The sequence below is a fragment of the Hemicordylus capensis genome, chromosome 5 (genome assembly GCF_027244095.1).
Source record: "Hemicordylus capensis ecotype Gifberg chromosome 5, rHemCap1.1.pri, whole genome shotgun sequence".
Classification (NCBI taxonomy): Eukaryota; Metazoa; Chordata; class Lepidosauria; order Squamata; family Cordylidae; genus Hemicordylus; species Hemicordylus capensis.
In genome coordinates, this window is record NC_069661.1 from 255,497,666 (window position 1) to 255,522,092 (window position 24,427).

General features: G+C 46.9%; 2 protein-coding genes across 2 annotated transcripts in view; both read left to right on the forward strand.

Moving 5' to 3' along the window:
- Positions 1-5,162: 5,162 nt before the first annotated feature.
- TUBAL3 (tubulin alpha like 3) lies at positions 5,163-16,635 on the forward strand. The gene is made up of 4 exons (XM_053258400.1): positions 5,163-5,272; positions 10,322-10,565; positions 13,162-13,310; positions 15,225-16,635. Exons 1-4 carry the CDS (start codon positions 5,270-5,272, stop codon positions 16,203-16,205), a joined length of 1,377 nt encoding a protein of 458 aa, XP_053114375.1. The 5' UTR covers positions 5,163-5,269; the 3' UTR covers positions 16,206-16,635.
- A 5,575-nt stretch (positions 16,636-22,210) lies between these two features.
- COPG2 (COPI coat complex subunit gamma 2) overlaps positions 22,211-24,427 on the forward strand; it is a 46,818-nt gene continuing 44,601 nt past the window's right edge. The window contains exons 1-2 of the mRNA XM_053252923.1: positions 22,211-22,363; positions 24,173-24,225. Coding sequence (XP_053108898.1) covers positions 22,327-22,363; positions 24,173-24,225 — 90 coding nt within the window. The 5' untranslated portion in view covers positions 22,211-22,326. The remainder of the gene's footprint in view (positions 22,364-24,172; positions 24,226-24,427) is intronic.

Below are 24,427 nucleotides of genomic sequence, written 5' to 3' on the forward strand. Positions count from 1 at the left end.
CTCACGGTCTGTTTCTTGTCTGGATAGACAGTTACGGCAGGGGGGTGAAGAGGAAGCGGCATACTGGCATTTTGTACCCATGCACATGCCTTTATACATAATTGCACTGGAATCTGGATGCATTCTGGGGGGGCCCATCCAGAAGTGTAACTGTGAGGGAGCTGGGGAGAAGAAGACACAAACTCCAGAGCACATGTGTGCATATTAAAAACGTTCTTGAAAGGTATTCCCAAAGAAGAAATGGGGGGCAAGGAAGGACTGCTTCTGACAATAGGGGCAGTTGGAGCAGATGAAAGCAGAAACACTGCACTTTAGAATGGGTCTGGGTGAAAGCTGGAACACACCAGAATGGGCCGCAATGACCCCTTAAAATCAAGCTGGATCCCCAAACCACAGAGATGTGTTAGACATTGCAGAACAATATTTTAGCACTGAAATATTGCCTGTTGCAATTTTATTAACCCCTTCACAGGGTTGTTCTATCCCGTTCCATTCCGTTCCAGCTTTTACCAAGACCCCATTAAAACAAACAAAAGGGAATTAGGAGTCTTTCCAGATGTGGTTTATTCCAACACAAATACTCATTCTTATGGGTGATTTGCAGGAGAGTCCAGATGATATTCTTTACGTCTCATAACTTTGTGGTATGATCTCCATGACAATCTTGTTAAACGCCCGTGCCTTTTCACACTACATTTACTCTAACTTGATCGCATAAATGTAGTGTGCCTTTTCACACTACATTTACTCTAAATTTATCGTGATAGGGGAAACCCTAGGCACATTCACATGTTATGCTTAACACTCATACGATGAGTCTACGGTGTACACAGGTACAGATCTGTACACAGGTACAGTCATTCATATTATGCTGAAAACAGGAACAGAAGTACACTTCCTATCTGTGTCATGCATTTGAAGGGCCTGTATCCAGGTTCACTTTTAAAATGAACACAGGTACAGTAATTCACACAACACATGCACAAGTGTACAGACCTTTGTACACTCGTACAGCATAATGTCTGCATCAGGGTCTTGTGTGAGGAGCAAAGGTGTAGATGGACCACAGTGCAAAATGTAGAGGATGGGTTATCTTCTGTGTAGGTGGTAACATGTCAGAGGGCTTGCTTCCAAGGGCGTCTCCTCACTTCCGCACTTGAGTGCACCTTTGTTCCTCACATGTGTTCTGGTTTTTGCCTTATGAGAGCCTTTTAAAGACTAATTTCCAGAAGACTTATGAGATCACCCAGCATTCCGTGCAGTGTGTGTGTGTGTGTGTGTGTGTGTGTGTGTGTCCCATCAACTTCACAATGCCTGGACCAATTGGTACAGTTATATTGGTACAAATATTGGTACCAAATTGGTACAGTTGTAGTGAGTGAGACCTGAATAGCATAGTTTGTGATGATGTCATCTCCCCCAATTCAAGATGGCGGACGCATGAACATATGAGGCACAACTTGTGAACTGCCTAACTAGTCTGAGGGCATGCCCTCAACTCCTGCCTGTGGCTTCCAGCAGCATCTGGTGGGCCACTGTGCGAAACAGGATGCTGGACTAGATGGGCCTTCTTGGGCCTGATCCAGCAGGGCTGTTCTTATGTTCTTATGGACCAAATTTAGTCCAATTCTAGGGATAGTGAAAGGAAAGTAGGCAGATTAGTTCTTACTAGGACAATGTGTTATTTTTTTAAACAGGGGTCAGCTTGATGGTTATTATGGTCTTTCTTACCAAAGGTCTTTGAGATGAGGGTTGCCTGCTGAGCACTCATCATATGCTCAGCACTCACTCATCATATGCTCCACACTAACAGCACTCATCATATGCTCAGGCACATGTTATAAAATTCTTCTTATATATTGCTGTAATGTAAATCCACAGCTTTTGCTGTTCCTACCAGCATATGCAAGTAATGGACTGAAATATGGAGGATCTAGCCAAACTGTATTTCCATTGTTATGATTTTGAAGACATCATACAATATCTCAGACTGGACATCAGATCTCATGCTCTCATGCTCTCAGGTTTGAACATCATGGGCTATAAAATTGCCTTGCATTTTTGGAGCTCAGTTGGAGCTACCACACCCATGGCTATCCTATAAACCAAAGAAGCTCTTCTCAGAGCTTCTGTCAGGTCTGCGGGGAGAGATGGCTTAGTCCGCTCTCCCCGCAGGCAATCAGAATGCAGCCCTGGGCAGCCGGATTGGCTGCCCACACAACTGCCGGGTCCGTCACGAAGCCGGTGGGGGCTGTGGGGATCGGGGGTTGTGCTGGTCAGGGGTCTACTCCTGTGTCGCTGTGCGTGGCAGCAACACACAAGCAAAACAATGATGTCAATGGAGCGCTCATTCCATTCACCTCATTTAAGGGGAGGGGGAATTAGGCGGGCTAGCCGCCTTGGGAGCACCAGGCTCACCTGTGAGCCCGGTGGTTCCCACAATCCCTGGAAAGAGGGCTAAGCTGCCTTAGCCCACTTTCCCGTGATCATGGGAATAGCCTCAAAGTTTCTTTACTTGAATAACGTTATAAACGACTCCATAGCTAATCTACTGAATTTGAGGGGGGGGGAATGGAATAACTATTCCATATTTCTCTGCATTGGATAAGAGAGGATGCCCCCCGCCCCTGCATAATGCAGGCAAACTACAATCCTATTCAGAATTAGGTGTGTCTACAACTATTGATTTCAGCGGGCCTAACTCTGTTAAAAAGGAGGGAAACTACCACCAAGAGCGAGAGGATGCCAGCATGACTAACAGGTAATGTCAAGGAAGCCATAGAGAGGAAGAAGACTTCCTTCAGAAAGTGGAAAGCCTGTCCAAATGAGGAGAACAGAAAGGAACACAAACTCTGGCAACAGAAATGCAAGGTGACAGTAAGGGAGGCGAAAAGAGAGTTTGAGGAACATGTAGCTAAAAGCATCAAGGGAAATAACAACATATTCTTTAAATACATCAGAAGCAGGAAACCTGCCAGGGAGGCAGTTGGACCATTAGACAATGAGGGGGTGAAAGGGATTATTAAGGAGGATATGGAGGTTGCAGAGAAGCTAAATGATTTATTTGCATCTACCTTCATGGCAGAAGATACTGAGCATATACCTGTTCCTGAACCAGGCTTTTCAGGGATAGAGGCTAAAGAACTGAGTCAAATAGAAGTGACAAGAGATGATGTTCTAAACTGTCTGGAAAAATTAAAAACTAGTAAATCTCCTTGGCCAGATGGCATCCATCCAAGAGTCCTTAAAGAACTCAAATGTGAAATTGCCGACCTCCTTGCAAAAACAATTAACTTATCCCTACAATCAGGCTCTATACCAGAGGACTGGAGAGTAGCAAATGCAACACTGACTTTCAACACCGGTGTCATCCCATGAAACTGATTGCCAAGAAATTTAGGACCAACAAACGGAAGTACTTTTTCACACGACACATAATCAACTTGTGGAATTCTCTGCCACAAGATGTGGTGACAAGCAACAACCTGGATGGCTTTAAGAGGGGTTTGGATAACTTTATGGAACAGAGGTCTATCAACAGCTACTAGTCTGAGGGCTATAGCCACCTCCAGCCTCAGGGGAAGGATGCCTCTGAATACTAGTTGCAGGGGAGTAACGAGAGGGCATGCCCGCAACTCCAGCCTGCAGACTTCCAGTGGCATCTGGTGGGCCACTGTGTGAAACAGGATGCTGGATTAGATGGGCCTCCTTGAGGGGCATGATCCAGCAGGGCTGTTCTGATGTTCTGATGCATTGGACCAAGCTGACAGACTGTGTGTCTTTAATAGGTGCATGATGCCCAGGAGTACAAGTATAGCAAGCAGGGGCGTAGCGGGACCGCTGGCGGCCTGTGTGTGGCCATGGTGGGCACCCCTGCTAACCATGCCCCCCGCTTCTGACGTCAGATGCGGGGGGCATGGTCTGGCTCGGGAGTTGCTGTTAAACTGCTAAAGGGGCCACACGGCCCCTTGGGCAGTTAAACTAAGGCTGGCGCTGCGAACGCAGCACCAGCTTTAGTTTAGCTCCCGAAGGGGCTGCGCGGCCCCCGCTCGGGAGCTAAACTACCACCCCCATGTCTGATGTCAGACGCGGGGGTGTGTCCGGGCCGCAAAGCGCGGCCCCTGATTGGGCGTGGCCCAGGTTCTTTGAACCCGTTCGCCCAATGGTAGCTCCGCCCCTGATAGCAAAGTAAAGTGTTCTGTTAGCTAGCATCTCTCTGATGGAACTCCTAACCCACTCACACAAGCTCTCTGAATGGCCTCAGGTAAGACCTCCTTTTGCCTCCATCTGCAGCAAGGTGAAAATTCTGACCTATTCTGTGGTAAGCATTACTGAGATTCCCGACCCTGGGTCCCCAGATATTGTTGGACTGCCGGACCCATCATTCCCAGCCACAGCAACAGATGGGAGTTGTAGTCCAACAACATTTGGAGAGGAGAGCTGGTCTTGTGGTAGCAAGCATGACTTGTCCCCTTAGCTAAGCAGGGTCCACCCTGGTTGTATATGAATGGGAGACTAAAAGTGTGAGCACTGTAAGATATTCCCCTCAGGGGATGGAGCTGCTCTGGGAAGAGCAGAAGGTTCCCAGTTCCCTCCCTGGCAGCATCTCCAAGATAGGGCTGAGAGAGACTCCTGCCTGCAACCTTGGAGAAGCTGCTGCCAGTCTGTGCAGACAACACTGAGCTAGATAGACCAATGGTCTGACTCAGTCTATGGCAGCTTCCTATGTTCCTATGTTCATTTGGGGACCCAAAGTTGGAAAATCCTGATATAGGTGGAAAGCTTCAACAACTTGAAATATGCCCTATGAAGTCATAAATTAATTAATTACTAGACATATGTTCAATGTTTTAAGCTTTCCCCATCACTTAATCTGCATGATTGGCAAATCTGCATCTGCTGAATTTCTTCCTGTTCCAAAATTGTTCAAGAAACAGGAGCCCTGCTAATGAAAAAGGGTGGCGATTCTGCTTTACCCTATTTTCCTGAGACTGCTTGGGATTATGCATGAATTTTCCAGAAATAATGAAACACCAAACTTAGAGATTCCCCCCCCCTCGCCCCAGATAAGCTAGCAATAAACGTCTAGGGTGAATTCCAAATCTTTTCAGGAAGTTTTGCCAAAAAAAAAAAAAAAGTGCCTCTGTTGCTTTAAATGAACAGAGCACTTCATCTTCAGGTGGAGTCAGTTCTTACTGGGTTATAAATTTGCTGAGAGCCAGAGAAAGCAGCTGTTTTGCTGGAATCTTAGTGAGCACATAGAATCATCATGGTAAGCCTTTGCATTGTAGCTTTTCTGCTTCAGATTTTAACCAATAGTGGGTATACTGTATTGATCTTTCTAGTGTGTGGTTATTAAGAAGTAACTTAGAGCAATTCTCTGAAAAGTTATTGATGAGTGTTTAGTTCATTGGGCTGCTGTTTGCTCCTTATAAGGTAAAAGTTAGAGTACAGCTAAAGAGCAGTTTAGAGGGGTCTTTTTCTCCCTGCCCCCCCCAACCTGGTTCTCTTTCTCTCTAGTGGCTTGGCTGATTCTTTTTCAAAGTTATGGGTCTAGTTTCTGATAGCTGAGATTTCCTCTCTCTGTTTTCAGAGGCTTAAAGTGATTGTCTGCAGTTTAAAGTCCAGATCGCCTTTTTCTCCCTCCCCTGCCCTTTAGCCTACATTATTTCACACTTTTGTTATGAAAGTGACTAAGTAGGAAATACAGTACTTTTGCAGATCTTTCTGTTTTCTGTATAAGAGGAAACTGCCATATTGCCTTTGTCTACTGTACTCCCAAGGGTTGATATGCTAAAAAAATAGGGTAGAACATTTGTTCTTTTTAAAAGCTACTTGTATGCAAGTGTTTAAAGTTTCTCGACAAGCTAGAAACTGCTTAACTGAAACTTCTGGGAAACTCTCCAGAGAACTCTAAAACTGGAACTTATGTGAATTGATATTAATTATGCTGAATACTTGGAGGGGAGAAACCCAACCAAAAACTGTTGCTTGAATGCAGAGCACCTTAAGACCAAAGGAGACCTGTTCGTGGCTGAGATCTGTTGACCTACTCATGAGTAGGCCCAGAAAGGTTCACAGGACTGCTCAAGGGTCTGTGAGTGGGGTTTCTAAAACGTGACTTAAGTTCTTTCCAAGCAGAATCTTGGATCCAAAAAGCTATTGTCTGCCATTATCAAGCCAAACAGTCAAAACACTGGCTGGTTTTTTCATAACTGTACTTGCATGCAAAACAGTGTTTTGTCTCTTCTCCAGCAAACTGGAAAATTGATCTTTTATGGTCATAGAGCCGAAATGTATTGGCAGTTTGGAAGGTCCTGAAAGGGTGTGCGAGAGGCAACGGCTGTCTGGAGCTGGGAATGTCTTCTCCTGCTATTCCAGGATGGCTTTCCTATTTGCCACAGGCTTGGATATGAAAATACCAGGAACAGAGCTCTGTGTGGAGCAGGTGGTCGCACTTGGCACACTGCTGAAAGAATGAGGAGTGGAACAGCTTTCTCTGCTCACCGCAAGGAATGTCCTCTGAGTGACTCCAGCAAATTGGGAAAGAAGATCTATTGGAGCTCCCGTCACATACACAAAGGAACGGGTGGGTGGGGAGTGGAGCAAAGGATGACATGGGCAGGCCACAGAGGGAGGCATGAAGCGTGATGAGCAGTTGCTGGGAATCCGTGAGAGGGGAAGGCTCACTTGGGCTTGCTCTGCTGCTCATGGACCTCCCAGGTCATTTGGCTGCCTCTGTTGGAGGGAGCAGCAGGGGCTCAACTGGATGGATCCAGCTCCAGGGCTGATGCATTCTTGGGCATGCCTTGCTGTGTGTGTGCAGAAGCTAGCTGTGGCTGGAGGATCTCGGGAAGTTTGTGGCTACCAGTCATCCGACTAGAATGAGTCTAAAAACATTTTCTAGATACCACAACTGTGACTAGAGTATCTGAAACATGCCAGGCAACTTAATGGCATTAACACCTGTTGCTGATGAGGTCCTGTCTCGTGGTCTGGTGGTCTCACGGCTCTGAACCAAAGTCTTAAAACATTGTGTGCATCCCCCTACATCTCAAAATGCTAGAAAGACATCTCATGAAACTGACAGGCAAGCACGTTCAAGAGACAAACGGAAGTGTTTGTGCAACCAGTCATTTGCCAAGTCATCACTGGCTTTAAAAATGAAACGAAACACCCAAAACTCTACTACAATAAAACATTTGGTTGGTTATTTAAAGTTGGTATGTGAACTTGTCTTCTGCAGCTCCTGTGGGGCGGAGGTGTCTCCCCCACCCCCAAGTAGCCTCCTTCTCTCCCTCTCATCCCTCTGGGCTTCAGCTTGTCCTAGCCTCCCTCGTAAACATACAGCTTGGCTCGAACTGCTGCTTCCTCCTCTCTTCCTAGACTTCTGCATCAGACCCTCCCAAGATCCTGCTTCCTGATCTCATTGTCTTAAGTTGGGGTGGCAAACCTTGGACTCCCCAGCTATTGGACTACAACCCCCATCATCACCAGCAATAATTTATTGTTGATGGGGATGAGTGTTATAGCCCAGCAACAGTTGGAGTTGTGGCTGGGGATTATGGGAATAGTAGTCCAACAGCTGGAGAGCCTCAGGTTGACCACCATGACCCCTGAGCTAAACAGCTCAACCAGTGGCAGCTGCCCATCTGGCTGCCTTGCCTCTTAGTGACATCAGGGAAGCAGCCAATCTCTATAAGAGGCTCCCAGCAGCAAAGCCCTCCACCATGTTACAATAGGGCCTTGTTGCAGTTGGATCTGTCAGTGGCTGTTGGCCATGGGGTTTATATTGGCTTCTATGGTATCAAGAACAGACTTGCAGATCCACAAGTGCACAATTACGATCGTGAGTAACGGCGATAAATCATGCCTGCAGGTTATGTATCAAAATCACAAGAGCAGCTGCAATGCAATGAAAAACAAGGTGTTTGAAAAGAGATCAAATCGGTGCTATTTGGTCAAGGGCTAGGCTGCTTGTGAGTTCTTGGAGAATGGCTGGCTGACCTGTCGTGATCTTACTTCCAGGGAATGTGGGGGTATTTATGATGAGTCAACTCCTTTGTTTTAAGATTTCTAGGAATTAGATGTAAGGCCATGAGCTCCACCACCTAAGATCATCGGCGATTGCCGCCAACTCGTTTGGCAGCTACTCGGGAACGGGCCTTCTCCATTGCTGCCCTTGGACTTTGGAATGGGCTCCCTGTTGAAATAAGAGCCTCCCCATCTCTGGCAACTTCTAAAAAGGCACTGAAGGCACATTTATTCACCCAGGCTTTTAATTAGATTTATAGTTTTGATATTTATAACACTGGGTTTTAAATGCTTTTAATTGTAAACTGCCCAGAAATGCAAGTTTTGGGCGGTATAGAAATGTTTCAAATAAACAAATAAAGTTGGTTAGTTCTAGGAATTGGATTAAACTGGGGCCAGCATGATGGATAGCTTATTTATTTATTATTTCATCTTATTATTCCACCTTATTTATTATTTCTCTGTGTAAACCACCCTGGGCCATTTTTGGAAGGGTGGTATAGAAATCGAAGAAATAATAATAGCATAATACGCCAGATCTGACAGTCATCGAGAGGAACCGGGTTCTGATCATTGATATTGCAATCCCAGAGGATAGACGAGTCAGCTGAAAACAAGTGGGAGAAAATAACTAAATACAAGGACCTTCAGACTGAAATTGAGCGACTCTGGAAAAAGAAAACAGTAGTGGTGCCAATAGATGTTGGTGCTCCTGGTGCAGTACCAAAAGAACTTGAACACCATCTCGACACCTTGGGCATCGATAAAATTACAACACATCAGCTACAGAAGGCCACACTACTCGGGACAGCACGAATACGATGGCGCTATCTTTAATTTGTCCTTCGTTATCCTAGACCCTTGGAAAGGGCCCGATAATTAAAGTACCAAATCCAGTCAATAAAACCTGGTAGACTGGGTGTAAATAGCATAATAGCAAAAGCTGCTGCTGTCATTTATTTATTTATTTATTTGATTTCTATACAGCCCTTCAAAAAAATGGCTCAGGGCAGTTTACACAGAGAAATAATAAATAAATAAGATGGCTCCCTGTCCCCAAAGGGCTCACATTCTAAAACGAAACATAAGATAGACATCAGCGCTCTAGCTCTGGCCAGTGCTTGGAGGGAAACTGCCTGGAAACCTCTCTTCTTCTACGTGGGGATGGGGGTGAGGGGAGAAAGGTGAATAAATGCAGTAACAAAGGGTAACTTGAAATGGGTTCACATCTGGGCCCTTTAGAAGTATTCAGTATGCCTTGAAGGAAGATAAAGGCCTATAGAAGGGCATCTCCATTCACCCACCTTCTTGTGTTTCTTCTCCAACATCCTGTGGATACAAAACAAAAACATTTGAGTATGATTAAGACAACTCTAAAGCCCACCTAATGGCGCAGTGGGGAAGTAACTTGCCTAGGGAGTAAGAGGTTGCCGGCTCGAATCCCTGCTGGTATTTTCCCCAGACTATGGGAAACATCTATATTGGGCAGCAGTGATCTAGGAAGATCCTGATGAAAGGCATCATCTCATACTGAGCGGGAGATGGCAATGGTTAACCCCTCCTGTATTCTACCGAAGAAAACCAGAGCTCTGTGGTCACCAGGAGTCAACAATGACTCGATGGCACAACTTACTTTACTTTAAGACAATTCTAAGGTAGCTGTGTGGGTTAGCTTTATGCCTAGTGTCCCACAGTCCTTTCCTGTTCCTGGTTAGGGAGCATCCAAGTTAAGACAACAGACGGCTTCTGCTGGTATCCTAGCCTTTGCCGTGGTGTGAGAGTTGTATGCAAGCTCACATCTCAAGACAGTGTGGTAAATGAGTACAGTGCTGGATGTTGGCCAGGGAGATCAGACTTTAATTGACCAACTGGCCCTAAAGCGTAGGTTGCTCTGGGCCTGTTGCCCAACACCAAGGTAGTTGTGAGACTCGGGAAGGATAGGCCACATCCATGTGTTGCTCCGAGCGCCTTGAAGGAAAAGTGGCACAGAAAGAGGATAAATTCTCATATAATGAGGCATACCTGTTAATAACTGGATAACCCAGTCTTGGGATAAAAGTGAAGTTGAGTTTGCATTTCTGTTCTGCCTTTCCTCCATTACGGGACTTGTGGCAGCTCGCATTGGGTTCCCAGGTGGTCACCTATCCAGACAGTGACCAGACCCAGACCTGCTTAGCTTCCGCAAGATAGCCACATCAGGTGCTCTTGGACCATGTCCTAGATGAGCAAGGTATTGCCTTGGGGTTCTATAGCTTGTTGACATATCCGGCTCTCTTCTCCATTCCAGAGGGAGTGCCTGTCCATCCACATTGGCCAAGCTGGAGTTCAAATGGGCAATGCCTGCTGGGAGCTGTATTGTCTGGAACATGGGATCCAGTCGGATGGTACTATCCCTGGGAATCAGACTGCTCAGAAGATCCTGCCAGAGGCTGAGCAAGTGGACTCCTCGTTTGAGACGTTCTTCTGTGAGACTGCATCTGGGAAGCATGTACCCAGGGCGGTGTTCATTGACCTGGAACCTACTGTCATAGGTAATGCATTCTACTTGAAGCAGAATGATCTCAAACTGTTGGTTGGTGCCCAGCTGCTTATTCAGAGGGTGGTTCCCCATCCTCGACTAGGGTGGTCTCATCTTTTCCTAGCCAGACTTCTGTGCCTCAATTGTGTGTGTCACCCAAGAGTGCAGTTACCCCATCACAGCACCTCTCTGCTTGGGAGACTGCTGAGACACACATCTAGCTTTTCTTCCAATGGTTCTTTCCTTTTAGGGAGTCGGTCCAATTTGCTGAAATCAATATTAGTAGGGGAAAGGAGGAATGTCCAGCACTGGTGGCTGGAAGGGATAATTCTTTCTAATAAAAAAAGAGAACTGCTGATAGTGTTGAATGCTAACAATTTCAGGAAATCAACCCCTCTGTGATTTGTGGCAATCAGATCAACAAAGGCCACCTGATGTGACTTGTTGCTCTATTTTTTTAACCCTTAGTAAAATTGCCACAACATGACTCGGCTGGGTTTCTGTGTGTTGAACCTCTTCTGCATTGGGTTGCCAGCTCTGACTGAAGGAATTCCTGGAGTTTTTGCCAAAGCTTTTCATAATATCAAGTCATTATGATATCCAGGGCTGCTTTTCAGTCTTCCCTGGAGGGTGGCAACCCAGCGTCTGCAGGAGCTCCACAGTTGCGGAGGCTTGAAGTGTCTTGTATCTTGGAGATGGACCTCCAAGGCAGTTCTGGGTTTGCTACAAGGGGCACTTCCCGAAGAAATGGTCACTGTGTGGAAATGGGTGCTATGATCCTGCCATGTAAAAAGGATAACTGGTGAGAAGTACAGACCTGCCCATTCGGCTGTTCTGACAGGAGATCCTTGCTTTCTGAAGTAGTGATCTCTTTAGAACTCTGATTTCTAGAAGTTGCCATGCCCTGGCTAGCCTCTGTCTCTGAAGCTTGTTGGTAACTGAAAGGTTTCCAAGCGCTGAGCATACTAGGTCAAAGTGAATCACTTGAGACAAATATTCCACTTCTCCTAGAAGCATTGGCAAGTGAACTTTGATGATGATGATAGAGTGGTGATCTATTTTTCAAGCAGGGGCCACTTGGGCAAAAAAATTAAATGTGAGAGCCATTTCCCACTCTGCTGACCTCCCCAGAGTGCGGTACTTTTCTCAGCTCTGGAAGGGCCCTTTGAGAGACAGAAACCCCCCCCCCCCGAGAGCTTTAGGAGGAAAACACGGAGAAGGGCTAAACTTCCCAGTACTCTGTGCACACCTTCCAAGATGGTGCAGGGGCTCAAGAGACTCCTGTTTCCCTTACAGGAGCCTCCAGCCCTGGACACGGCACAGCACTGCATGATGAGAATGGTAGTCCCTGCCTGCAGCCAGGAGGACTGCGCAGAGTATTCAGCTTTGGCTATTGTACAGGCCCAATGAACAATGGTCAGGGAGCTGCACTTAAGGTTGATGGGGATGGGGTGCCACTGGCCCCCGGGCCTTACAATGAAGAGCACTGGTGTAGAGAACCTCTTAATCCAAGATCTTGCAGCAGAGGTTGGGTCTGGCAAGGTTCCTGGAGAGCAAACAGGACACCAAGTTAAGCAAGATGTATGTCTAGAGTGGAACTCTTATCAGTATGATGAAGTACATCCACGTGTGTGTGCTAGCATCACACGATCTACTCTAGTGCATATCCCCTTGTCTTTATTTTCATTTGCAACCTCATGGGGAAAAGAGGCAGAGCCCTTTAGCATAACTGAGACAGTTTTTCTACTGTTCGAATTTCCTGGAATTAAAACAGGTTCCATATAGAACTTTATGCAGAGCCATATTTATCCAGCAATGCTCTTTCCCATGGCCAAAATCTTTGTATAATATGTCTACTCACAACATCCCATTCAGTAAAGGTCTCTTCCCCATGTGAATTAAAACCTTAATGTTTTGTTGTTTTCTGTTGATCATTGGTGGGAAGTTAGTGACTAATAGCCTCATATTTGTCCCTTGAATAGCTTCTCAATTGCCCCAACATCAGTTTCTCTTCCTTCAGGGTTCTGGTGACTTCAGGTAGTGCAGGCCTGCACAACATAAGGCCCAGGGACCAGATCCGGCCTGCAGGGACTATTTTCTGGCCCCTGGGGTGGCCCAAAGTGGTGTGGTGCAAAATGCTGCCCCCTGGTCCTGGTGGGGGTGAGCCCCCTTCCAAAGTTAACCTTTGAAAGTGTATGGAAAGAAGGTTGCTAGCAGTCTCTTCTTCTCATGCTGTCAGTAACCAATAATTCTGTTCATTAGTATTTTCAATGCTTTCCTTTATATTTAATAATTAATGTTAATGTAAGCATTTATTTGTCAAATTTGTACACTGCCCCAAACTTTCGTTTCTGGGTGGTTAACAATATGCTGAACATTGACCTTGGCCCCCACACACTAAGGCATGGGTGGTTCTGGTCCACTGGGTTATGTGGGTTGTGCACCCCTGACGTAGTGGTTTCTCTGCACCTTTATATAATTGTAAAATAGTGCCCTCCAAAAATTTTTTTAAAAAACAACCACAAACCACTTCCCCCTCTCCAAAACAAATATCAAGATAACAGAGGAATATCCCTTCTGTCACACTTGTCTACCATCTGTCTCTACAGATGAGATCCGCACAGGGACGTATCACTCCCTCTTCCACCCTGAGCAGCTGATCAGTGGCAAAGAAGATGCTGCCAACAACTATGCCAGGGGCCACTATACCATTGGGAAGGAAATCATTGACACCGTCCTGGGTAGGATTCGCAAAATGGTGAGTATCCAAATGGCCTCTGGAAAACGGAAGTATGGTAGGGCAGAGAGTTTAGCCAATGGGGAAGTGATGACACCAGTTCTCCCAAATGCATGGAATTTAACTGACAAAAGTATAGCTGGACTAGGACCAAATGAATCCCTCGGTATATTTGTGCTTGCTCACTTGCAGACGGGGTGAACTGCAAACACACAGTTGGGAGTATTTTCATGACCAGAGTTCACTTAAGCCAGTTGGTGTAGGGCTTGCCATGTTGAGCTGGTCTCATTGACCCTCGCTTTTGACGTTGGAACAGTCGTCACTGCTTTCTGGGTCCCTAATATTAAATGATAAACTTCTGATAATACAGACCTCTTCAGACATGACTGTCAAGGTAACATTAAAACTTGAAACTAGTTGTGCCCAGACCAGTATCAACTTGGTTGATGTAACGTTCTTCATGAACAAAGAGAAGAAGGCACAAAGGGAACTACGCAGCTGGATTGCAAAGTCTTCCTTTGCTAGTAAGAGACGAGAGCAGTGCAGGTTCATGGCTTCTAAACTGAGCCGTCCACAGATGGCAGTGAAAGGAGCATCAGTGGCTGGAGGGGCCCAGGGGCAAAAGGCAAAGCATGCCCCTTCCACTCTTATCTGCCTCTCAATCATATTTACACACACCCCCAAACTTCTGTCTCTGGGTAGTTAACAGCAGCATAAAATAAATTAAAACAGAAATTAAAACCTTAAAACACTTTGAAACCACAAGTCTATGCAAAAAGCTTGGCTGAATAAAAGTGTCTTTAGAGAGTTCTTTTTTTAAGTTGTCAGAGATGGGGAGGTGCTTCTCTCAGCAGGGAGCACATTCCAGAGTCTCAGGCCAGCCACAGAGAAGGTCCGTCCCTGAGTAGCCACCAGATGAGCTGGTGACAAATGCAGACGGACCTCTCTGGATGATCTCAATAGGTGATGGGGTTCATGGCGAAGAAGACGGTCTCTTAAATACCCAGGGCCTAAGCTGTGTTAGGGCTTTATAGGCTATAACTAGCACCTTGTATTTTACCTAGAAACTTATTGGTAGCCAGTGTAGCTCCTTCAGTACAGGAGTAATATGTTCTCTTTGCCATGACCCAGAGGCCAACCTGGCTGCCTCATTCTGGACTAACTGCAGTTTCCGGACTACATATAGAGGCAGCCCCACAGAGAGCACATTGTAGTAGTCGAGTCTGGAGGTGACCAGCTGATGCACCACTGTTCTGAGGCCGTTGCCCCTTGCCCCTCGACACCTGCCCCGCTGCACTTGCCCCAATTGCCAGACCAGCTTAAAGGGGCCACCCGTTCTTACTGGGATCAGGGTTGCACTAGCACAGAGTTGGGGAAAGCAGAGCCTGGTGGCAGGTGGGAGGCTGAAAAGGTGGGGGCAGGCACTCTAGGGGGCGGTGGGAGGCAGCAAGCGCGGCCCCTGACTGCACTGCAAGCCCTTAATCAATGATCAATGGATTAATATCTAGATCAGGAATGGGCACACTGGGCCCTCCAGATGTTGTTGAACTACAACTCCCATTGCCCCAACCATAACTTATTGTGTCTGGGGATGATGGGAGTTGTAGTTCAATAGCTGGAGGGCCAAGTTCACCCACCCCAATCTTGTCCAACTTCCTGTTCCCCACAGTGACCCACCAGATGCCTCTGGGAAGCCACATAAGCAGGAGATGAAAGTATGTCTCCTCTCCTGCTGTGGCAATGATCTCCAATCACTTCCTGCAACGATCGGCACTCTGTGTGTGTGTGTGTGTGCGCGTGCGCATAGCTGAAACATTCCTCTCCAATAGCTTCCTAGCGAGAGCTGTAGGAATTGACTAGCAGCTTCCTTGCTAGGCCAAGTGCTGATATTCCAGCTGGCAAGGTCAATAACCCAATTCCTCTTGTTTAATGCAGGCTGACCAGTGCAGTGGTCTTCAAGGTTTCCTCGTATTCCACAGCTTCGGCGGAGGCACGGGCTCAGGCTTCACTTCGCTTCTGATGGAGCGACTCTCGGTAGAGTACAGCAAGAAATCGAAACTAGAGTTTTCTGTGTACCCTGCCCCACAGGTGTCCACTGCAGTGGTAGAGCCCTACAACTCCATCCTGACCACCCACACTACCCTGGAGCATTCAGACTGCTCGTTCATGGTAGACAATGAAGCCATCTATGACATCTGCAATCGAAACCTAGACATTGAGCGCCCAACCTATACCAACCTCAACAGGCTGATTGGGCAGATCGTGTCATCTGTGACCGCTTCCCTGAGGTTCAATGGTGCCCTGAATGTTGACCTGATAGAATTCCAGACCAACTTGGTGCCTTATCCCAGGATCCATTTCCCTTTGACCACCTACGCCCCCATCATCTCTGCAGAAAAGGCCTACCATGAGCAACTCTCGGTGCCCGAGATCACCAACGCCTGTTTTGAGTTCTCCAACCAGATGGTGAAATGTGACCCCCGCCGAGGCAAGTACATGGCTTGCTGCCTGCTCTACCGGGGAGACGTAGTGCCCAAAGATGTCAATGCAGCCATCGCGGCCATTAAGACCAGGAGGTCCATCCAGTTTGTGGACTGGTGCCCGACCGGCTTCAAGGTGGGCATCAACTATCAGCCACCCACTGTGGTGCCTGGCGGAGACCTGGCGAAGGTGCAGCGGGCTGTCTGTATGCTGAGCAACACCACGGCGATCGCTGAAGCTTGGGCCCGTCTGGATCACAAGTTTGACCTGATGTATGCCAAGCGGGCCTTTGTGCACTGGTATGTTGGGGAGGGCATGGAGGAGGGAGAGTTCTCCGAAGCCCGGGAGGACATGGCAGCCCTGGAGAAGGATTACGAAGAAGTGGGGAGGGATTCTGCTGATGGGGAGGAAGAAGATGCTGAGGAGGAATACTAAAACTCAGTCTTGTGTTCTAAACCTGCATGTAACCAGGCTAGAGTGGAGATCAATCATATGCTTTTTGTCAATGTATTCCACATTTAACATCAGGTTCCTATTTTTATTTTTTTTAGGTTTGTATCTCTTTCCAGACTTCTGTAGAGTGAAGATTCTAACTGTACTTTGTCTTAGAATACATTTGCTGTAGACTTTAATCTTTACTTCCTGTCTCTTGGCATTTACATGGAGTAATTGGTGTGTGCATGGGGCGGGGTGGGAGTGGGGGACACAGAAAAGGGCCCTGCACTTGGTTATTGTGTAACACTTTCCTGCACTGCTCAATGAATGGGCTGGGAGGGAAGAGAGATGGCTTTTTATTATGGGAAAAACCAGCATTATTGGGGCATGCAATGTGCAATTGTTGACCTTCAATAAAAAGTTGAACCACCCTAGTGTTAACTTTCTTCCAAAGTAGCAACACAATCCTAGATCTCTAGGGTGAGACGCCATGTACCCCATGCTACAAGTGAGAAATCATGGTGGTGTGGCTAGAGTGCTGGACTAGGACCGTCATTAATATACAGCGTGGTGTAGTGGGTAGAGTGCTGGACTAGGGAGACCTGAGTTCAAATCCCCATTCAGCCATGAGACTTGCTGGGTGACTCTGGGCCAATCACTTCTCTCCCAGCCTAACCTACTTCGCAGGGTTGTTGTGAGGAGAAACTTAAGAATGTAGTACACTGCTCTGGGCTCCTTGGAGGAAGAGCGGGACACAAATGTTTTGTGTTAAGTTGGTTTTGCTAGATGTTGGTTGCTTTCACACAACCTTTCTCTGGCGTGTCCCCCTTCTTGTTCACTCATGACGTACGTTGCATCCAGTCGATCTCTCTCAAATTGCATTGCAGTGTGTTTTGTGGTCTTCCTTCCATGGGCTCTTTCAAAACGGACTTGTCACTTCATGGAGCAAGAGAGCGACTGCCACTCCAGCTTGTCTGGTGCAGGCAGAGGCAGGCAAGGTCTACTGCAGTCCCTGAACCACCCCTCAGTTTCTGCTCAGTGTCCTTTCTCCTTTTCAAATCTGAGCAAATCTGAGAGTGTGCCCGTGCTGCTGTGGCAGGCAGAAACATGACGAAGTTGCCTTATACCAAGTCACATCATGGGTCCATCTAGCTCAGTCTTTTCTACAGCAGGGGTGGGCAAACCTGGCCCTCCAGCTGCTGAACTACGATTTCCATCGTCCTCAGCCACCATAAATTGTGGTTTGCCAACTCCTGGTCTATACTGATGTCTAGAGCAACATTGGAGGAAAACTGGGAGCTAAGATGATCGAACACGGTTGCATTCCTATGTCCGGGAATATACCATGGCAAAGTCTGCTTATTTCTCATTGCATCGGCGGAATCCCATCCAAGGGCATTATTTCGGATCACCCATACCCTTTTGGGAAAATGGGAGAAGGAAGACCTTCCAAAGGGCCACTGAGATGTTTTTGCCAAATTCTTTGCTGATACGGTCGCTCGTCTCTGCTCTGAGTTGGACTCTGATTGTGCTATGTCCATTGAGGTGATGGAGGTAATGTCTTGTGATGTCATTTGGGATACGTATGAGCTTGTGGAGGCTGATGATATGGATAGGGTTCTCTGTGGTATAAGTATGGCGTCTTGTTCACTGGCATACTTGTATGGCATACTTGTTCACATAAGTATGGTGTCTTGATCCTTGCCCCTCCTGGTTGATTTGTTCGGCTGGGGGGTGAGGTCCTGGGTCCAGGAGCTAGTGAATCCATCACTCGGGGAGGGAGAGGTACCTCTCGCTTTGAAAGAAGCAGTGGTCCACCCTCTCCTGAAGTCTTCTTCCCCGGACCCAGAGATCTTAGATAATTTTAGACCTATCTCCAACCTTCCAGTTTTGGAGAAAGTAGTTGCTGCTCATCTACAGAGAATCCTAGATGAAGTGGATTTCCTGGACCCTTTTCGGTCGGGGTTTAGGCCACAGCACAGAAACGGCACTGGTCACTCTGGCGGATGACCTCTATCGGACCCTCGATGAGGGGAGCATGCCTCTCTTGGTTCTATTGAGTTTATCAGCAGCTTTTGATACCATCAACCATTATATTTTTCTGGATCTTCTGAGGGGGTTGGGATTGGGGGCACAGTGTTGTGCTGGTTCAATTCCTACCTTAGTGGATGGTTTCAGACAGTTTGCATTGGAGGTGAGTGCTGGGTGAGGTCATCCATCAGTTTGGGGTGAAGTATAATCAGTATGTTGATGACACCCAATTGTACATCGCCACCCTGGGCTGATCCGGAGATACCATGGATGTGTTGACTCAGTGTCTGGAGGCTGTAAGGGTTTGGATGGGCCAAAACAAGCTCAGGCTTAATCCCTCCAAGACAGAGTTGCTCTTGTTCAGTTCTTGATCTGGCCAGGTTCTGGTTTCGAGGGTTTCACTTGATGGGGTTGTGCACCCCTTGAAAGAGCAGGCTCGTGATTTGGGGGTCATTCTGGACTCACAGTTCCTGCTGGAACAGCAGGTGGAAGCTGTGGCCAGGGGAACTTTGACCTAGCTTCGTCTGGTATGCCAACTGCGGCCTTACCTGGACCGGCAGGCCCTGGCAACCGTAACCCATGCCCTCATCACCTCTCGGTTGGACTACTGCAATGTGCTCTACCTGGAGTTGCCTTTGAAGACAACTTTGAAGCAGCAACTGGCTCAAAATGCCACGGCCTAGCTGCTTATGGGCAGCAGAAAACATGATCATGTTTCACCTTTGCTGAGGTTGCTGCATTCGCTGCCAGTTCACTTCTGGCTCCAATTCAAGGTGCTGGTTATCACCTGTAAAACCCTTCAGGGACTGGCGCCTGTGCACCTTCAGGACTGCCTCTCCCATCCAACTTCAACCTGCCCTGTGAGGTCGTCTCAGGTGGGCCTTCTCAGAGTTCTGGGCCTGGGCTCGTGGGAGAGTCTTCTCTGTTGCAGCCCCTTCTTCATGGAACATTCTGCCTCTTGAGAATCATAATGCCCTTTCCCTTTTCTCCTTTGAGAAGCTCCCGACAACCTATCTATTTTGTTAGGCTTTTAGTTTTTAACGTGTGTCGGGATGGGTGGATTCTTTTTCTTTTCTCTCTCTCCCTTCTCCTGTAGTAGTAGTTGTTGTTGTTGTCTTGTCTTATGTAAACTGCTTTCAGTTTAAAGAAGTAGGGCGGTCAATAAATTTTCTAAATAAATAAAAACACTGAGTGGCAGCCACTTCTCCGAGGTTTCAGGCAAGAGTTTCTCCCAGCCCTACCTGGACATGCCAGATGCACTTTCACTGAGCTATGGACCCATCCCCTTCGGGGAATATCTTCCTGCAGTCCCCTGTCCAAATGCAAACCAGGGCAGACCCTGCTTAGTGAAGGGGCCAATTCAGGTTTGCTACCTCAAGACCAGCTCCAACTCCTCCTCCACTTGAAGTGCCTGATCTTGGGCTGCCCCTGACTTTTGCCATCTGCAAGAAATGCAAAACTGCCATGGGACGAAAGGGCCCTATTGAGAAAGCAAAGGTGCAACAGGGGTCCCCAGCATAAGAAAATAAGAACAGCCCTGCTGGATCAGGCCCAAGGAAGCCTATCTAGCCCAGCATCCTGTTTCACAGAGTGGCCCACCAGATGCTCCTGGGAAGCCCACAGGCAGGAGTTGAAAGGGGCATGCCCTCTCTTCTGCTATTGCTCCCCTGCAACTGCTACTCAGAGGCATCCTGCCTTTGAGGCTGGAGGTGGCCTATAGCCCTCCGACTAGTAACCAATGAGAGACCTCTCCTCCATGAAGTCATCCAAGCCCCTCTTAAAGCCATCCAGGTTGTTTGGCTGTCACCACATCTTGTGGCAGAGAATTCCACAAACAGATTCTGTGTTGTGCGAAAAAGTACCTCTGTTTGTTAGTCCTAAATTTCCTGGCAATCAATTTCATGGGATGACCCATGTTGCTTTGCACAATGTGGTGTAACGGTTAGAGTGTTGGGCTAGGACTGGGGAAGTCCAAATTCAAATCCCCACTTGTCCATGAAACTCACTGGGTGACTGGGGGCCAGTCACTTATCTCTCAGCTTAACCTACCTCTTAGGCTTGTTGTGAGGAGTAACAGAACCATGTACACAGCTCTGGGATCCTGGAAGAATACAAGCGCAACACAGAGACACACAGTAAATAATAATAAAAAGTTACACAACATTATGTGAATGCAACACGGATTAGATACAGGACAGCTTCAGTAACCCTATCTCTAGGTGTTCATACACGGTTCATACTACTACAACAACTACAAATCACTTTTCACCAAAAGTTCTCAAAACGATTACATAGCAAAATAAATAAAATAGTTCCCTGTCCCCAAAGGCCTCACAATCGAAAAAGAAACATAAGGTAGATATCAGCAATTTTTACTCCTTTTATCTCTAAATTAGCAAGAATAAAGTCAAGCAGTACTTAGAGTGCAATTTAGGATAACCTGAGATTAATGATGTCTTTCAGATGTGCTAATATCCTTAACAATCATGGGAGTGGGGGGAATGGAGGATATCAAATGCTGTATTATATTGCTTTGCACGTGTCTTCTCCTAGGAAAGAATTTTGAATGTAATCCAAAATTTGAATTTCATTTCCCTAAATGGTATCCAACAAAGATAAATATTTAAAATATAAAGCATTTTGCATAAAGGACTGCATCGTGCTGGGAAGAATTTACAATAAGTTGTAATACGATTTTCTTTAAATGCTTACTGGAGCTTTCCCAGACGGAGATCTACCCAAGTCAGTCAGCTTCCCAACACTTTAGGGTCAGGGTGAGTTCATACTGAGAATTTTTTGTGATAATTAATCAATGTCCTCCTATACTGCTCGTTTTATAGAGACATTTGTGCTTTTCTCATTCTCCCATGGTTAAACAAGTTCCCGGGACGTACGAGTAAATTCTACAGCTTCTGGCTGCTCTCTGACACGAAGCCTTCCATCACATATAACATTGCCAGATACTGTGCGGCTGGCTGTGAGCCATTTTAGCCTTCATCTGACTCCTGATGACATTGACCTGCCCACACCTCCTCTCTTATTGTTTTTACTGCTTTTATTGCTTTTTATTTTTTAAACTGGATTTTACCATTTTATATTCTCTGTGCGTTTTCTATAATAGATATTGTATTCTTTTCTTTTTAGCAGGCTTTAATTTTTTTAGTATTATATGTAATTTTTATTTAGCTTGTCTCTTTTAAATTGCAATTATTTTTAATTTCAGCCTGTTCATAATATTTTGTATTGTACTTGCAATCACCTTTATTTTTAACATGTAACTTATAATTTGTACCTTTTATTAGTCCCCTTAGAATCACTTTCTTTTAACTTGTAATTTTATGCTGGTCTGCAACCGTAATAAAGATTGATAGATTGATCAATGGTTTTTAATGTTTTCCGCAAATAAACCTGGACTCGAGTGTAGCTCAGTGCAAGGATTTAAGATGCTCATTCCTTTCCGCCTTTGGTGATCCCCAGATGCTGTTGGTTGGACCACAGATCCAGCCATAATGGCACCGCTTAATGGTACCACGATTCAGAGATCCGGGCGATCATGCAACTTTTGTGTTTTGGAAATTTAAAACCCACGGATGGCTCTCGGGAATTCTTCCAGATTCTTAAAACATAAGAGTTCACACGAGGCTGCAACCTGCCCACTCCTCCTGCTCTAAACCGGGGCTTCAATCCCATGCACATTTATGTAGGAGTAACCGAATTCCGTTCCAAGAGAAGGATCCGTGTTCCGTTGAGGAAGCAGCTTTTCAAATTAGAGCCACTGTCTCTTTAAATGGAACGCGGCTCCTTGGACCGCCCCGCTGAAAGGAGCCGCCGTGGAGGGGCGTGGCCACCCCCGAAGCCAATTGGCGCGCCGCATGCAAACTAAAGCGAGGACGGTCTTCCGCTACGCTCCAACAGCTGTCACGGGGAAGAAGAGGGCGCGCCTAATTCTGAATGACAGCGCTACCAGCCAATGGTGCGGGGAGGAATAGAGACGGCGGTGGGGAGACGGCGGGACTTCCGGCTCGGCTGGTGAGTTGAGCTCGTCGAAGGCTGAGGGCGAGCGGCCGGGAAGAGGCTGAGGCGAGCGGCCATGATCAAGAAGTTCGATAAGAAGGACGAGGAGTCTGGTAGGAGCCGGCTCTGAGCGTGGGACGTGTGGAGAGGCAGCCTGCAGCGGGGCCTTGGGGCCTGAGGGTCGCACAGCCCGCAGCGCCCCCTGAGGGCCTGGAGGGCCGCCGGCGCCCGACTCCTGCTCTCCCCAAAGAGGGCCCTGCCTGGAAAGAGCAGAGCCGGCAGCTCCAGCAGCAGCACTCTCATTAGGGAGTCCCCAAACTGGGGTCCCCAGGTTATGTTGGACTACAGCTCCCATCACCCCTTTTGGCTATTGGAAGCAGGGGATGATGGGAGTTGTAGTCCTGCAACTCCTGGGGACCCAGGCTTGAGGGTCGCTCTCTGTAAGCAGCAGAAAGCCAGCCTGCCCCCCGGGGGGGGGGGCGGTAAACTGGGCAGCTCGAGGCTGCTTTCTCTCTGGTGTGTCAGTGCAAGTATGGCATTGAGGCTCCTCCGCTGTTGGGGGCCCCCAACAACCAAATTGTGGTTGTGGGTGATGGGAGTTGTAGTCCAGCAGCAACAGCTGGAGGAGAACCTCAGGGTGGCTGTCCTTGTGTGAACGTGTCTTGCCTGCAGGGTTTTTTAAATAATTAATTGATTGATAAGCAGTAGTATAATCCCATGAAGCAGACTCGGGTTGCTGCTACTGTGTTGAGTTGCCCGTCAGTAAGCGGCACAGTACATGTCTGTATTGTACGCAGTACAGACAAGCAGAAGACTGCCGGTTTGAATCCCCACTGGTACTATATTGGGCAGCAGCAATATAGGAAGAGGCTGGAAGGCATCCTCTCATACTGCGCGGGAGGAGGCAATGGTCAACCCCTCCTGTATTCTACCAAAGACAGACAACCACAGGGCTCTGTGGGCACCAGGAGTCAAAATTGGCTTGATGGCCTGCTTTACCTTGTGTGTTTTAGCCACCTGATGATGCAGCGGGGAAATGGCTTGACTACCAAGCCAGAGGTTGCCGGTTTGAATCCCCGCTGGTACCTATATTGCAGCGATATAGGAAGATGCTGAAAGGCATCCTCTCACACTGTGTGAGGAAACTTCTCCTGTATTGTACCAAAGACAACCACAGGGCTCTGTGGGTGCCAAGAGTCAGAATCGACTTGACGGTGCAACTTTATTTTTAATGTGTGCTTTGCAGAATGGGAAGAATGCTCTAATTGATTTGTGCTTACGACAGTTTTATTCATTCATTCAATTTCTATACCACCCTTCCAAGATGGCTCAGGGTGGTTAACATTAAAACAATTAAAATCAATGAACAGTGAAAATATAACAGTATAAATATCTCGGCCAGAAGTAGTTGAACTACAATATTTGATTGGGGGTGGGGATGTCAGTAAGCACACCTACTGTGAGTTAATGATGTGTTCAAATGAATTCAGAGCTTTGCTAGGAAATTACTTTTACTGGAATAATTTTAAATATTTAAAAGTTAATAGTTTAATTGCTTAAAGTTTAAGAGGAAAAATGAAACCACTAAAAACTGTTAATGTACTGGTGTCTGGGAACCCAAAGACCTGTGCATTATACTTATATTGATATATATTCATAACTCATAGTTGTATTCATTTATGCTTTAATCTGTTTTAATTGACCTAATGTTGTCTTAAATCGCTTTTTGTGTGTTAAAATTGTAAACTGTCCAGAGATTGGTTTGGGGGGTATTACACACTAAATAAATATATAAATAATAGCAGATCCAGGCAGTTGAGTGACTATTTGGCACCTGGAAGGCAAAGGGGAAGCAAGATGCTGGATGAGATGGACCTTTAGCCTGCTGGATTCTTCTGATGTTCTTACCTTATATTTTTTAGGCAGTGGCTCCAACCCCTTCCAGCATCTGGAAAAAAGTGCCATTCTCCAGGAGGTATGATTGGAACATCTTTAATCCATATAATTATTTCTCTTAGCCGCCCACCGTGGGAATGCATGTCTTCAGGGTGGAACTCTCACGACACGCTGCAAGAGTTCCCAGCAAAGACGGGAGCAAGGATGGAGAAATTGGGGCCCGATTGGGAAGGAGCCGCACGAGGGAAGCGGCAGGCCCGGATGCAATGGGGAGGCCCTGG

Bases quoted from the DNA above. Each gene is read 5' to 3' on its own strand.
- TUBAL3 (XM_053258400.1), top strand. The intron at 10,566-13,161 runs GTAATGCATTCT...CTGTCTCTACAG, and splicing joins CCTGGAACCTACTGTCATAG to ATGAGATCCGCACAGGGACG. The intron at 13,311-15,224 runs GTGAGTATCCAA...TGTTTAATGCAG, and splicing joins TGGGTAGGATTCGCAAAATG to GCTGACCAGTGCAGTGGTCT.